This window comes from Lynx rufus, unplaced genomic scaffold (assembly GCF_022079265.1).
Source record: "Lynx rufus isolate CCGP_SWC_20201006 ecotype Redwood Valley unplaced genomic scaffold, mLynRuf1.p SCAF_8, whole genome shotgun sequence".
NCBI lineage: Eukaryota > Metazoa > Chordata > Mammalia > Carnivora > Felidae > Lynx > Lynx rufus.
The window spans coordinates 10422039-10436463 of NW_025814896.1; the positions used below are offsets into that span (position 1 = coordinate 10422039).

Sequence of the window (14425 nt, forward strand, 5' to 3'; positions counted from 1 at the left end):
AGACAGATCCGAAGCAGGCTCCAGGCTCTGAGCTGTCAACACAGAGCCCGATGTGGGGCTCAAACCCACCAACTATGAGATAATGACCTGAGCCAAGGTTTGATGCTTAACCGACTGAGCCACCCAGGTGCCCCCCTTTTTTCTTTTTTTAAAGTTTATTTATTTTGAGAGAGAGAGAGAGAGAGAGAGAGCATGAGTGGGGGAGGGACAGAGAAAGAGGGAAAGAGAGAGAGTCCTAAGCAGGCTCTGTGCGGTCAGTGAAGAGCCTGACTTGGGGCTCGAACTCATGAACTGTGAGATCACAATCTGAGCCGAAACCAAGAGTCGGATGCTTAACCGACTGAGCCTCTCAGAGGCCCCTAGGTGTGCTTCTCCTTAAGTGTCCAGAGGTGTTGGCCAGTGTCCACGAATTCAGTGCATCCGGGGTCTGATGAATACACAGCTAACCCATTGCTGAGACTTGCACGCCAGACTGAAATAGGCGTTCACGGGCCAGTAGGAACCAGTGCGGGTCCGCTCGTAGCGCCTTCTGTGTTCCGAGCCGTCTGGCAGGATCAACCGTCGAGTCTTCCTCACGTGAGGCTGCTGCTGCTGTGTCCATGTTCACCGTCAGGGAACCCGAGGCTGTCTAAGCCTCGGCGGCTTCCCAAGGGCGTGCTGCCGGTACATGTGAGTGTAGACGACTCTGCCTAGAGTGGCCCGAGGTGCCAGCTGTGTCATGCCAGCCACCATGCTGGGGGCTCGGTCACCCCCAGGTCCTTACAGCAACCTCCCGAGGTCTGCGTTTCTCCCCGTTTTCCAGACAGGGCCTGCTGGTGTTTATTTAGCAAGGTCAAGGAGCTGGCCCAGGTTCCTGCTTGGGGCGGATGGTGGAGTGAGGATTTGAACCCAGATCTCCGGACGCGAGAGCTTACAGGGGAAGTGGGAAACGGGGCGTTCGTCTTCCCTTTGGTTGCTGGCCACTGGTGGGATTTTTGCGAAGGCCAGAGCGGGAACTACGCAGAGCTGCCCGGGGTAGACGGCGCCCACCTTCTTCCACAGGGTCGTGCTTCCTGCGGACGGACCAGCTGGACGGCGAGACCGACTGGAAACTGCGGCTCCCCGTGGCCTGCGCGCAGAGGCTCCCCACCGCGGCCGTGAGTAGCTTTCCCGCAGAAACACAGCCTGGCAACCGTGTCCTTGCAGGGCCAGCCAGCTCGGGGGGTGGGGGGGGTGCACGTAGATCAGTGTGTGGGGTGTCACTTGTGAAGGGGGGCTGACAGGGTGGGGGCCAGGGGGGCCCCGAGCACCTGTTCTTTCGAGTTACGTGGCTGCGTGAAGCACAGCGGGGAGCTCTTTGGAGGGAAAGCTCAGTCTTTTTTTTTTAAGTTTTTTGAGAGAGAAAGAGAGAGTGGGGGAGGGGCAGAGAGAGAGAGAGGGAGAGAGGGAGGGAGGGAGGGAGGGAATCAGGGAATCCCAAGCAGGCTCCACACTGTCAGCGCAGAGCCCGACGCGGGGCTCGAGCTCGTGAACCGCGAGATCATGACCTGAGCCAAAATCAAGAGTCGGACACTTAACTGACTGAGCCGCCCAAGGGCCCCATAGCTCAGAATCTTAAGAAGCCCCGACAAGGTACTTAGCCTAAAACTAGAAGGGAAGGCAGGTGTATCATTTCTCTGCTCAGCGCCTCTCGTCTTACTGAGAACCCTCCCTTCAGCCCTCGCTGTTGTCCTCAGGCCCCACGTCCTCTGTCTCAGTGCCGGAGCCCCACCCTCGGCCTGGGTGCTCTGCCCGTCAGTGCCTTCTCCCTCCTGATCAGGCGTCCTCTGCCTCTGAGTGTTTGCCCTTGCTGTTTCCTACACCGGGGGCAGTCAGACCCCACTGGCTGCCTGGGTGGACGTCTCCATTCTGTCCCTTGGGTTTTGTGCTCAGGTCTCCTTATCTGAGAGGCATTTTCTGACAGTTCTCTCCTTGCATTCCCACCCCACTTGCTTCAAGGCGGTATCTCCGAGAGCAGAGTTCTGCCCAGTACGTTCACTGCTGAACGTCCTGTGCGTGGAACAGTGTGAGGAACAGCACAGAGAACAGCGTGTTAGCCCCATTAGCCCCACGTCACTCATGCCATGATTTGTAAAGGGAGGGGGGACAGGGAGCCAAAGAGTAAGTTTAAACATAAGCCACATAGATTGGATGTGGCCCAAGGACGAGGTTACAAAGTCACAAAACGTAATTGAAACACTCAGAGACCAACTGGTCCGAAAGGGTTAGGCAGAATGTGTAAGCTTTTCCCAGGCTAGTGGTCGGGTTCACTGTGTTCTGTGAGGAAGGAGCAGGCAGGATACAGTTCTGTGTTAACCTGCTAATAAACACGCCCACTGTCCTGATGATTTTTCATAGCCAGTGACGAGTAAGATAACACTGGTATTAGTATTAATTTTTGAGCCAGGCATTCTAGAGTAGCGAGTTTCTAACCGTGGTTAGGAGCCCCTGGGAATCCTTAGAACGCACTCACCTGCCCCTGAGATGGTTCTGATTTTTCTGGGTGATGCATTTTAACTTCCTGGTGAGATTTCTGCAAAGAAAGCTTTCCAAGCCTCAAAATGATTTGAAGGATTCTCTTTAAGAGACAGCCTGGAAGAGCCTAGAATCATGAAGATACTTGACCGTCAGCTGCACAGAGTTGCATTTCTTGGTGTGTGCTTTGGATGTGTCAGTTTAATAAATGCTCATGTTCCCCCCCCCCCCACCCCCACTTTCACCACCCCCGTCTGGCACAGGCCTGGGCTGGGGTCCAGATGCCACTGGACCGAAGGGATCTGAATGGGGTGCAACAATTTAACAAAGTTGTAAGTTAGAAGAACCGTATGAAAAGATTACGTGGGCATTACGTGCCTATATTCTTGTTTAAAAAAAATTAAATTAAGGGAGCCTGGGTGGCTCAGCCGGTTAAGCATCCAAGTCTTGATTTTGACTCAGGTTGAGCCCATGACCATTCGTGAGTTCAAGCCCCGCATTGGGCTCTGTGTTGACAGCATGGAGCCTGCTTGGGATTCTCTGTCTCCCCACTCTCTCTGCCCCTCCACTGCTCTCTCGCTCTCTGTCTGTCTCAAAATAAGTAAATAAACATTAAAAAAATTAAAGCATGTGGAAAGCCCTGGAGGAAAAAGCAAACAGTGTCGTTCATGGCCTCTACCCCACACCTGACCCACTTCCCCCCGGGGATCACGTGAACTCCGTAGTGATCTTTGCAGACCGTGGTCAGCACCCTTTCCTACAGATGTACAGTTGCAAACTTGTTGGAAGGGGGAGCTTTTACAAAGAAGGGATCCTACTGTATTTGCAATTCCACACCTTTACCCGCGCACTTTGGGTGTGCCTCAGGGCCTTTTCTTACCAGTTCATAGGGGCCACAGAACAAACACGCCTGCATACGGGGCCTCCTAGTGAGTTAGTAGAGGTCTCAGGCCCCGCCTGAGGGGCCGGCCGGTAGCCTCCACCCCACTCCGGACCCCTGATGGCACGGGGTATTGTGGTCTGAAAACCTGTGGTATCAGGTCCTGACCACCTGATTGGAGATTTGTTTTCTAAATCTTTTACTGTAAAATGCACACTAGATTTACTATTTTATCATTTTAAAGTGTCCAGTTCGGTGGTGGTAAGCACTTTCACACTGTTGTGCAGCCGTCCCCACCATCCATCCCCAGGTCTCTTCATCCTGCAAAACTAAGACTCCACGCCCGTGAAACAAAAATTCCCCATCGCCCAGCCCCCGGCAGGCACACTCTACTTGCTGTCTCTATGACTTTGCTCTAGGGACCTCTTGTAGGTGGAGGCCTACAGTATTTGTCCTTTTGCGACTGGCTTTGCTTCCCTTAGCGAAAGGTCCCGAAGCTTCACCCACGTGGCGGCCTGTGTCGGAACTTCCTGTTTAAGGCTGGGCAACGTTCCGTCCTGTGTACGCACCGCATTTCGTTCGTCTGCGTATCACGTATCCATTGATGGGCCCTTGGGTTTGTTGCCATCTTTTGGTAATTGTGAGTAATGATGCTATGGACGGGGCGCATGGTCTCTTCCAGACCCTGCTTTCAGTTCCCAGCAGGTGGTTTGCTATTCATGTGCTAATTCTGTGCCAGGGTTTCTGAGGACCCGCCATACTGCTTTCCACAGTGGCCGCACCATTTCACATTCCTACCAATGGTGCACAAGCTTCCAACGTCTCCGCATCCTTACCAACACTGTTTTCTGTTTGTTTGTTTTTAATGTTCATTTATTTTTGAGAGAGCGAGAGACCGAGCAGGAGTGGAGGAGGAGTAGAGACAGAGAGCAAGAGACAGAGTCCGAAGCGGGCTCCAGGCTCCGAGCTGTCAGCACAGAGCCCGACGCGGGGCTCGAAGTCACGGACCGAGAGATCATGACCTGAGCCAAAATCAGACACTTAACCGGCTGAGCCACACGGGTGCCCTACTTTCTCTGTTTTTTGAGAGTAGCCCTCTTAATGGGTGTGAGGTGTTCTTTTTTTGCTTTTCACCCCTCCGTCTTTTCCAGGGCTTTACACAGAGCAGGTGCCCGGTAGCCCCTTGTTGACTGAGCAAGTATTTTCTTTGGTACCAACAGCTCTTGTTGCGTAGCAAAACCAGTGTGGGAAACCAGTTTGGGAAACACTGGGTGGCCACAGATAAACAGGCATCTTCACATCAGACTCTGTCAGGGTGTCTTGGGATATGGAGACTCCTAAGCTTCTTGAATAGAAACATTTTCTTCCTTCTTCCACCTGCCCTGTAATTTTGAGAGCCTGTTTGCTGTCTGAGAGCAACAGCTGCTTTTGAAAACTAGTGGGTGCCTCCCGAAATCTTCTTTAATTATGAACTTTTCAAAAAAAATTTTTTAATTTACATTTATTTATTTTTGAGAGATACCGAGCACAAGTGGGGGAGGGGCAGAGAGAGAAGGAGACACAGAATCAGAATCCGGTTCCAAGCTCTGAGCTGTCAGCACAGGGCCCGACGCGGGGCTCGAACTCACGGACCGCGAGATCACGACCTGAGCCGAAGTCGGACACTCAACCGACTGAGCCACCCAGGCGCCCCGCGAACTTCGTTTTTAACTCCAAAACGTTACCTCTGTTGAACAGGACCTTCTTCAGATCCGATCCTATGTTTACGCAGAAGAACCCAATATCGACATTCACAACTTTGTGGGAACTTTTACCAGAGTAAGTAAGCCTCGCTCACCGAGGAATCCTGCCTTTATAGAGTTGTGCTGGTAACAGACCTGCAAAGAGGTGTTGACGGGTCTTTGTCAGGGAGCAGCTTTGCTCGGGGTGGGGGTGAAATTCCCTTAAGAAGCACCCCCTTCCCCCACCCTGGCCTTGAAAGCTGACGTAGTGTTTCTCAATGAGATCGGCCCAGCTGGATTTTCTTCCAGCCTCTGACCAGCTAGAATTACCCGACAACTTAGAGCCGAGCGTTGTTACGATTAACGTTAAAGCTCTGAAAGCACTCTTTCTGTCCCCTTCAGATGCATCCGTGACCCCTTCCACTCGCACAAGCCCCGTCTGCCTCCGTTACAAGTTTTAAGCCACGTCCCAACTTTTCAGAATAGAAATTAAATTTGGGCTGAAATGCTGTGAAGAATCTGGGACAGGAGATTTGTAGACTCCAAATTAAATCCATGGTCTCCTTCTGGAAGCTGTAGGGCTGGCCAGCAGAGGGCTGTTTCTATTCGATGGGCTTCTGCATTCTCTTTCTAGCCTTGTACGACATTTCTTCAGCGTTAGGAGCCTGTCCGGCTTCAGTCACAAACCACCCTTTTCACCTATCACCGTGGGATGAAAACGCCCAGGAGGGTGGCTTGTGAGCTCGGCCCTTCTCTCCTGGCTGAGTGCAGGCATCCGAATAGGGGTCCTCCTCACTTCCTGTCTTGGGAGGAGCCAGCTGGAAACAGCCTGTGGATTCTGCCCAAACCTTGGTAGATAAATGCGTGTGCATTGGCCTTTTCCAGGAGGACAGCGACCCTCCGATCAGCGAGAGCTTGAGCATAGAGAACACTCTCTGGGCCGGCACTGTCATCGCGTCGGGTAAGGGCGCCCTTGTTGAGGAATGTGTTAGCAATTTGAAAAGGAAAGAAAATCCTTTTGTATAATTAGAATAATCATCTGTCAGTTGGGAAAATTAGTCGTGGTCAGATGGTGTTTTCCACTTGCTCGCGCCCCTCCAGGGAATCAAACTGACGTCTAATTGGCCCTCGGACACTTGCGGACGTCTGTGAGAATCTGCTGTGCCAGTGGACTTCTCTGCAGCGTCCGCTCTGGGAATAGCCCTTAATTGCCTCCCGAGATTGACATTCTAATCTGTACCAGAAATTGGGGCAGCCTGGGCGTTCTGGCCGGAAGTTGTGTCCATGGGGGCTGCGGGGCTGGCCCCGTCCGTCCAGGGGCCCTGGTGCCCAGGCAAAGGCCATGGGCCTGAGTTGGAGCCTTGGTGTTGAAAACACCAAGATGCCGTGGAAATTGGTGCCTTTTAGTTTTGTGAACACTGGGATGAAACCGGGCAGAAGGGGCTCCAGGGGCTGAGGTGTCTGCGGTGGCCGCAGTTGACCTTAGTGGGGTGCCTCTGATCTGTCGGGCACTTTGTTGAGCCCTTTATGTGCATTACACACTTCACTTAACCCTCCCAACGTTACCGTGAGGGAAGGTGCCGGTATCATTCCCATTCTGCAGATGAGGAAACCACGGCTCAGTGAGGTTAGTAATTTGCCCAAGGTCACACCGCAGGTAAAAGGCAAAGTGGAGGCTTGAACCCAGGCACTTTGCTCCAGAAGCAGAACTTACAGTGCAGCTGTCCTTACTGTATTACGTATGTTACGTAATAGTATCCACTCTTATTAACGTATGATTATACTGCTGGCAACTTTCTGTCTTTGCTGTTTGCTGGAGTTTGGCTTTTTCCCTCTTCACGCACACGTCCCTCCCGCCAGCCTGCTTTCTTCCCTTTGATGCTGCCTGTGGCTCTTCAGTACAGCAGATGCTTGGTCAGGGTCCTCTGCGACAAGGCCTGTGGATGACGAGCACAGACCAGCACAGAGTACACATGGGGCTGCTAGTTCACCCTCCGCAGGGGCTCCGCTTAACGCAAACGGGCAGAGTTGCGCGCTCCCGTGAGGTCCTCCGACGTTTTCCTTTTCCGCTGCCTGCCCGTATTGACAGCGTGATCCGGGATGTCTCAGATCCTCCTGATGACTAACGAAGTGAGGAATGGGTCCCTGAGTTTCAGCGTGGCCACGGGGCACTGCCGGCCATACCTTGGCCAGGCCCGAAGCCACGCCCACACCCGAGGCCACGCCCACCAGGCCCTGCAGGCGCCCCTTCCCCTTCAGACTCTGCCCTCCGGCCTCTCCCCTCCCTCTTGTCCACCGCATCTCTCAGAACTGGTTTACTCTTCCTTCCCGGTTGTTCTCCACTTTGAAGTCACGTATTAACAAGTAATTATTTTTTATTTTAAAAGTTTAATTAATTTAATTAACTTTAGAGAGCGAGTGCGAGTGGGCGGGAGGGACAGAGGGGAGGGGGAGAGAGAGTCTTCAACAAGCTCCAGGCTCAGCCCAGAGCCCAACCCGGGGCTTGATCCCACGATCTGAGCTGAAATCAAGAGTTGGTCACTCAGTTGACTGAGCCACCCAGGCGCCCCTAACATTGTGGTAATAAATACACGTTCACACGTCTATCTGGTTTTTATTCTGGTGATTTTCTTCTCTCCTTCCTGCTTTCCTTCTTTCCATGCAGGAAAAAAAAAAAAAAAAAAGCAGACTCCACGCTCTCCGTGTGAACCATGAGATCATGACCTGAGCCAAAGTCAGATGCTTAATTGAGCCACGCAGGCACCCCTAAAGGATTTTTAAGATTTTAAGTCCAGTCTCCTCCCCAACGTGGGGCTCGAACTCACAACCCCAAGATCAAGAGTCGCGTGCTCTATACCCAACTGAGCCAGCCAGGCTCCCCCAAAAGGCTTTGATCAAGCACCTCTATGTAATGTGGCGATGTTCTGTTGCTAGGCCCTGGTGCTGCGGTAGCATTCCAGAAGATTCTTGTCTCCACCCTTGTGGTGTTTCTAGTTTACTCTAAACTTCATACAGATAATGAGTTTGAGGTGGAGGGTCTGAGGTGGAAAAGGCTTCTCAGCCTTAATCTCAGAGATGAACAGCAATAAGTTTTACTTACCAGGCTCTTTTTATTTACAGAGTGTTTTGCTGTCATTCTCTTGTTTTGGTCTCACAGCATTAAATGAGGATTTAATGGAATGAAGAGGAATTGAGTCTCAGAGAGGCTAAGCAACTTGCCTAAGGTCACACAGCCTAGGAGGTCATCTCCCTGAAGGCAGAGAGTGGAAAGCAAGTTGGGACCTTGAAGAGGGGAGAAAAAAATTTCAGACCGTTTGTGAGTGGTGCTGTAGGAACAGAGAGAGCAGTGATTTCAACGATCCGGTAGCAGCACCTGCCAAGTCCTTCAGCGGGCGCAGGTTTTCGAGTGAGTCTGAGAAGCTGGACGTTTACCGTTTCTTTAGCTGGCCTCAGTTTCCCCTGCTTCTCAGTGAGTAGTTCTCTGACTACGTTGTGGTTCTAATGCGACCGTGAGGTTACATACGAGCCACTTCCTTCCTGGTGCTCAACTCAAGAAACGGCCGTCCTTAATGACCTTGATTAGATGAAATTTTACTTCTCTGTTCTCTGTAGAGTCTAACTCCTGTGTTTTGGTCATTCTGCTCTTATCACTTGAAAGTTTAAAAAAAATAAAAAAGAAAACTTGCCAGGCAGCATGTAGGGTCCAGTGACATTGGCCGGCATCAATCTGTAGAGGATGCAGTTGCCACGGTAACCCGCCACCGGCCGCTTAGCTGACGAGTCACTGGGGTGAGACACGGAAGGGACGGCGGCGGGGGGGCGGGGGGTGCCTGGGGCCTTGGCAGAGCAGGTGGCCCGGCTGTGTCACGGAGCCCGGTTCTTCCCAGACTCTCCAGTCCGTTGTGCCGCTGCCTCCCCCGACCCCAGCCTGGCAGGTTGATCGTGGCCACCGTGCGACCCACATGCAGTCACGCCGCGTGCCCCTCGCCCCCAGGCTTGGTGGGACATGTCCTGTGGTCGCATGCTTGAATGTTGCAGCAGCATCTAACTGCCGTAGACGTTTCTGAAGGCTCGCGCTCAGGGGGTAGCATTTGTCCTGTCACAGATGGGGAACAAAGGGGTCACAGAGCAGCGCTGACCCCGGGACCGCGCTGTCGTGGAGAGTTAGGAAGAACTCCGAGTGAAAGCCGACCGCAGCCGTGTGACTTGGGGAAAGAAACCAGCTGGCCAAACAGGGACGCGTCTGACTCCGCAGACGGATGGCAGAGGGTGACAGTGTGGAGGGTCAGGAGAGCTGACAGCACAGGAAGTGGAGGTCGGGGGTGGGGGGTGGAGGGGCTCTGGTCGGAAAGTCTTGAAGGGCTTGATTGGGCCCCGTGGGGACCAGGATGAGCCGAGAGCCTCCCTTGGCTGAAGCGAGTGCCTGTGCTTCACACCTGCTGGTAGTACAGTGGCAAACGCGGACCCAGTGTCACCGCATCTTCTGATGTTGAGCGAGAAGCCAGAATTCTTAATTTCTTTTTTTTTATGTTTTTTTATTTTATTTATTTTTTTAACATTTATTTATTTTTGAGACGGAGACAGACAGAGCACGAGTGGGGGAGGGTCAGAGAGAGAGGGAGACACAGAATCCGAAACAGGCTCCAGGCTCCGAGCTGTCAGCACAGAGCCCGATGCAGGGCTCGAACTCACAGACCGCGAGATCACAATCTGAGCCAAAGTCGGCCGCTTAACCGACTGAGCCACCCAGGCGCCCCTCTTTTTTTTTATGTTTTTATTTATGTTTCAGAGAGAGAGAGAGAGAGAGAACGAATGGGGGAGGGGCAGAGAGAGAGGGGACAGAATCCGAAGCAGGCTCCAGGCTCTGAGCTGTCAGCACAGAGCCCAACGAGGGGCTTGAACTCGTGAACCGCAAAAGCATGACCTGAGCTGAAGTCAGACGCTTAACTGACCGAGACACCCAGGCGCCCCTTAATTTTTTTTGCATGAAAACCCCTGTGTTTCAAAGTTGGCAATGAATTCAGAACCTTTATTTATTTAGGTTTATTTATTTGTTTTGAGAGAGATGGAGAGGGAGGGGCAGAGAGAGAATCCCAAGCAGGCTCTGCGCTATCTGCGTGGAGCCCAAAGCAGGGCTTGAACTCCCGAACCGCAAGATCGCCACCTGAGCCGAAATCAAGAGTCGGATGCTTACCCGACTGAGCCCCCAGGCGCCCCGAATCCAAAACCTTTAAAGTGCTGTACAGACCAGCAGAGGTCTGTGGTTTCTCTCTGGGTGACAGTGGCTGGCCTTTGGGTCTTGTGGAGGTGGTTTTGGTCTTTAGCACAGGCGGAGGGTGGGTGGGGGGGAGGCCATTTTCAGCGGCCTTGGGAGGCACTGAGGTCAGCTGGCGCCAGCGGGGGACCCGCTCAGAGGCCCTAGTTGTTAGGACCCTCTTGAACCCTGGACGTCGGTGACTGAGACCCACCACCTCTGTGCAGGAGTGGGTGCAGTGGCTGCGTGGCCACCCCTAGTCTAACTGTCTCCGCGGCCGCAGGCCTGCGTCACTGGAGCCTGCCATCTGCCAGGGAGCCTCCAGGGAGCTGTCCCCGGCCTGCCATCTGCTGAGCCTTCCTGGAAGGGAACCGCATCGTGTGCATTAAGCTTGGAAGGGGGACTTCGGTGTCTCCTCCCAGGGCTTTGTCCGGGGGACACAGTCCCTGTGCTTCACCTGGGCTCGGGCCCTTCCACCAACTCTGAGGCTCTCTGAGGCTTTGCATGTCCCTCTGAGGGAGGAGAGTTCAGATGTTCCAGCAGAGACTAGGTTGCTTGTGCTCCTGGGAATCTTCCCTGAAGGTTTGGCAGGGCTGGCCCCTTCTCAGGGTTCGAGCTTCCGCTCAGGTGTCCTCAACTCAGAGACTGCTTTGCTGACCACCCGGCACAGACCGGCAGCCTTCTCTGGCCTCCCTTCCCGTTCTTCTGCCTGAACTTCACCATGGCACCTGCCACTGTCCGTGACTACCTGTTTCTCGTTTGCTCCCTCGCTGTCTGTCTTCCCCACCGTGTTGAGAGTTGTCACGGCATACCCTGCAAAGGGCAGACAATGGTAAATTTTTAATCTTGCCAGTTTCACCCCAAAACGGGTTGTCCCAACGTACGCTCCAGCCAACCGCATGTGCGGCAGAACCCATTTCTCCGCCTCTCGGCTGACCCTGGATGTTCTCAAGCTGTGGAATTTCTGTTGCTGTGATAGGGATTGAAATGGCTTAGTTTGCATTTCTTTGATGATTCACAAAGTCGAGCATCTTTTCTAATGTCAGCTAGCCTTTGATATTCCTCCTATAAATTGTTGACTTCTAGAAAGCGCGGTATGGGGGGGGTGAGAGGGAGCAGGGGAGTTCTCAGGAAAGAATTGTCTTGTGGACAGACATTCCCCCCCGTTCCCCCAGTAGTCTCGTTAAGACACAGTGTCTGAAAGGAATCGGACTCAGCGGGAAGAATATGCTCTAATAAGAAGAGTGTGTATTTGAACTTCCATAATTGTTTATGAAGATAGGAACGTTCTAGGCACCTCTGGAGACCTCTGAGGGCAGAGGCACAAAGGACAGACCTCCACTCCCCCCCAGGCTGCTGGGCCGCACGGACCAGCACTGAGCAGCGGACCTTATGGCAACGGTGCAAGTGCTCTGTATCTTTGCCGTGACTGTTGAGCACTTGAACCTGGCGAACGTGGAGTGAGAATGGGCTGCTGTATTTCACTTACTACTTTCAATTGCATTTAAATCTAAACGGCTTCATGTGGCCACTAGCTACCATACTGGTCACTGTGGCCATAGATCATCATCTTTGTTAACAGCCCTTTGCATTATGCTTTCCTGATTTTAGGTACCGTTGTGGGTGTTGTTCTGTACACGGGCAGAGAACTCCGGAGTGTCATGAATACCTCAAATCCTCGAAGTAAGGTGTGTATGTGGTCCTAAGATGCATCTCCTTGTCAGAACTTTTTGACTTGATGTATCTTGATGATTGGTGTTGTCTGGGTGAGGGGCTAGATTTTGGCTTTTTATGTTTATTTATTTATTTATTTATTTTATTTTATTTATTTATTTTTTTATTTTATTTTTGGGACAGAGAGAGACAGAGCATGAACGGGGGAGGGGCAGAGAGAGAGGGAGACACAGAATCGGAAACAGGCTCCAGGCTCTGAGCCATCAACCCCAGAGCCCGATGCGGGGCTCGAACTCCCGGACCGCGAGATCGTGACCTGGCTGAAGTCGGACGCTTAACCGACTGCGCCACCCAGGCGCCCCAATGTTTATTTATTTTTGAGAGAGAGAGAGAGAGAGCGAGAGCGAGAGCATGAGCACGGGAGGTGGAGAGAGAGGGGGACAGAGGATCCAAAGCGGACCCCACTGTGACAGCAGAGAGCCTGATGCAGGGCTCAAACTCATGGTCTGTGAGACTGCGACCTGAGCTGAAGTCGGACGCTCAACTGACAGCCACCCAGGCGCCCCCGAGGAGCTAGATTTAAAGACAGTAGGGTCGCCTGGGTGGCTCAGTCAGTTGAGCGTCCGACTTCAGCTCAGGTCACAATCTCGTGGTTCGTGGGTTCGAGCCTCACGTTGGGCTCTGTGCTGACAGCTCGGAGCCTGGAGCCCACTTCCCATTCTGTGTCTCCCTCTCTCTCTGCTCCTCTCCTGCTCATGCTCTTTCTCTTTCAAAAATAAATAAACATTTATTTATTTATTTAAAGTTTATTTATTTTTGAGACAGAGAGAGACAGAGCATGAACGGGGGAGGGTCAGAGAGAGGGAGACACAGAATCTGAAACAGGCTCCAGGCTCTGAGCTGTCAGCACAGAGCCCGACGCGGGGCTCGAACTCACAGACTGTGAGATCATGACCTGAGCCGAAGTCGGCCGCTTAACCGACTGAGCCACCCAGGCGCCCCTAAATAAACATTTAAAAAAATTAAAAATCAAGATAGGAACACCTTGGGGCGCCTGGGTGGCGCAGTCGGTTAAGCGTCCGACTTCAGCCAGGTCACGATCTCGCGGTCCGGGAGTTCGAGCCCCGCGTCGGGCTCTGGGCTGATGGCTCAGAGCCTGGAGCCTGTTTCCGATTCTGTGTCTCCCTCTCTCTCTGCCCCTCCCCCGTTCATGCTCTGTCTCTCTCTGTCCCAAAAATAAATAAACGTTGAAAAAAAAAAAATTAAAAAAAAAAAAAAAAAGATAGGAACACCTAACAGTGTTATTTCATTTATACAAACTTACCGTCTTTTCATATACGGGTGTGTGTGTGTGTGTGTGTGTGTGTGTGTGTTTACGTATCTACAGATGCGTTCATGTAACGCATAAGCAGGTATGCATACGTATGTATGTGAATTCATAAAAATGTTAAAGCTTGTAAGTTAAAACTGTTGAGCACCCGTGTGCTGTGTGTCCTCCATCCTTCACCCGCATCCCACTTGACCCTCACCCCAGCCTCTGAGCCCAGGCACTTCCACGGGCTCGTCTGAGCCGAGCGGTGGCCTTGAGAAGCACCGCGTTCGGCCGAGCCGCACAGCGAGGAGGGGGCGGCCTCGGGTTCCCCCACCCCGCTGACGGCCGGCTGTGGCAAACGCGGTCCACGGTGCCCTCTGCCTGGTGGCGGCCCCGTTGTCGCTTCTTTCGCACCGTGACCTGCCCTCCCAGCCCGGCCCCTCCTCCAGTTTCGAGGAGCTAGAAAGTACAGAACGATTTCCTCTGTCGACACCGTGAACGAATGCCACTCACCGTCATGACCGTCCTTACAGCCGGAAGGCCGTTTGTTTGATGTTTCAGCCTTACCCTGGGCCACGTTTCTGTGAAGTTCTGGCTTTGGTGTGCCAGTTACATTTTTGTTAACATACACGTTAGTGTAAATACGCAGTTGGTAAGATCCTCGTGTTCAGCAGTACAGCCCTTAAACGTCAGGTGCCCCCGGTGTGTGTGCCCTGAACTCAGGCAGCGCTGGACCAGCGTGTGGTGCGGGTCTGAGAGGTGGGGGCGGAGTCATTTTACAGGCGGCAGTGGCGGATGGCAGAGGTCACGCCACACAGAGCGCCACCAAACGCAGCGGTAGCATGCTTATATGTTTGCAAGTCCCCATCTTCTTTTTTTTTTTTTTAAGTTTATTTTTGAGAGAGAGAGAGTCTGTGCACGAGTGGGGGAGGGGCCGAGAGAGAGAGGGAGAGAGACAATCCCAAGCAGGCTCCGAGCTGTCAGTGCAGAGCCCGACGCGGGGCTCGATCCCACGAACCGGGAGATCATGACCCGAGCCACAGTCAAGAGTTGGTTGCTTAACTGACTGAGCCAGCCGGGTGCCCCAAGTC

At 52.9% G+C, this 14425-nt stretch overlaps 1 protein-coding gene across 2 annotated transcripts in view; it reads left to right on the forward strand.

The window, feature by feature from the left end:
• Nucleotides 1-14425, forward strand: part of ATP9A (ATPase phospholipid transporting 9A (putative)) — a 129339-nt gene that overhangs the window by 55261 nt on the left and 59653 nt on the right. For both annotated transcript variants that reach the window (XM_047069043.1, XM_047069044.1), the window contains exons 7-10: nucleotides 1042-1136; nucleotides 5111-5191; nucleotides 5980-6055; nucleotides 11960-12036. In XM_047069043.1, the coding sequence (XP_046924999.1) occupies nucleotides 1042-1136; nucleotides 5111-5191; nucleotides 5980-6055; nucleotides 11960-12036 (329 nt within the window). The remainder of the gene's footprint in view (nucleotides 1-1041; nucleotides 1137-5110; nucleotides 5192-5979; nucleotides 6056-11959; nucleotides 12037-14425) is intronic.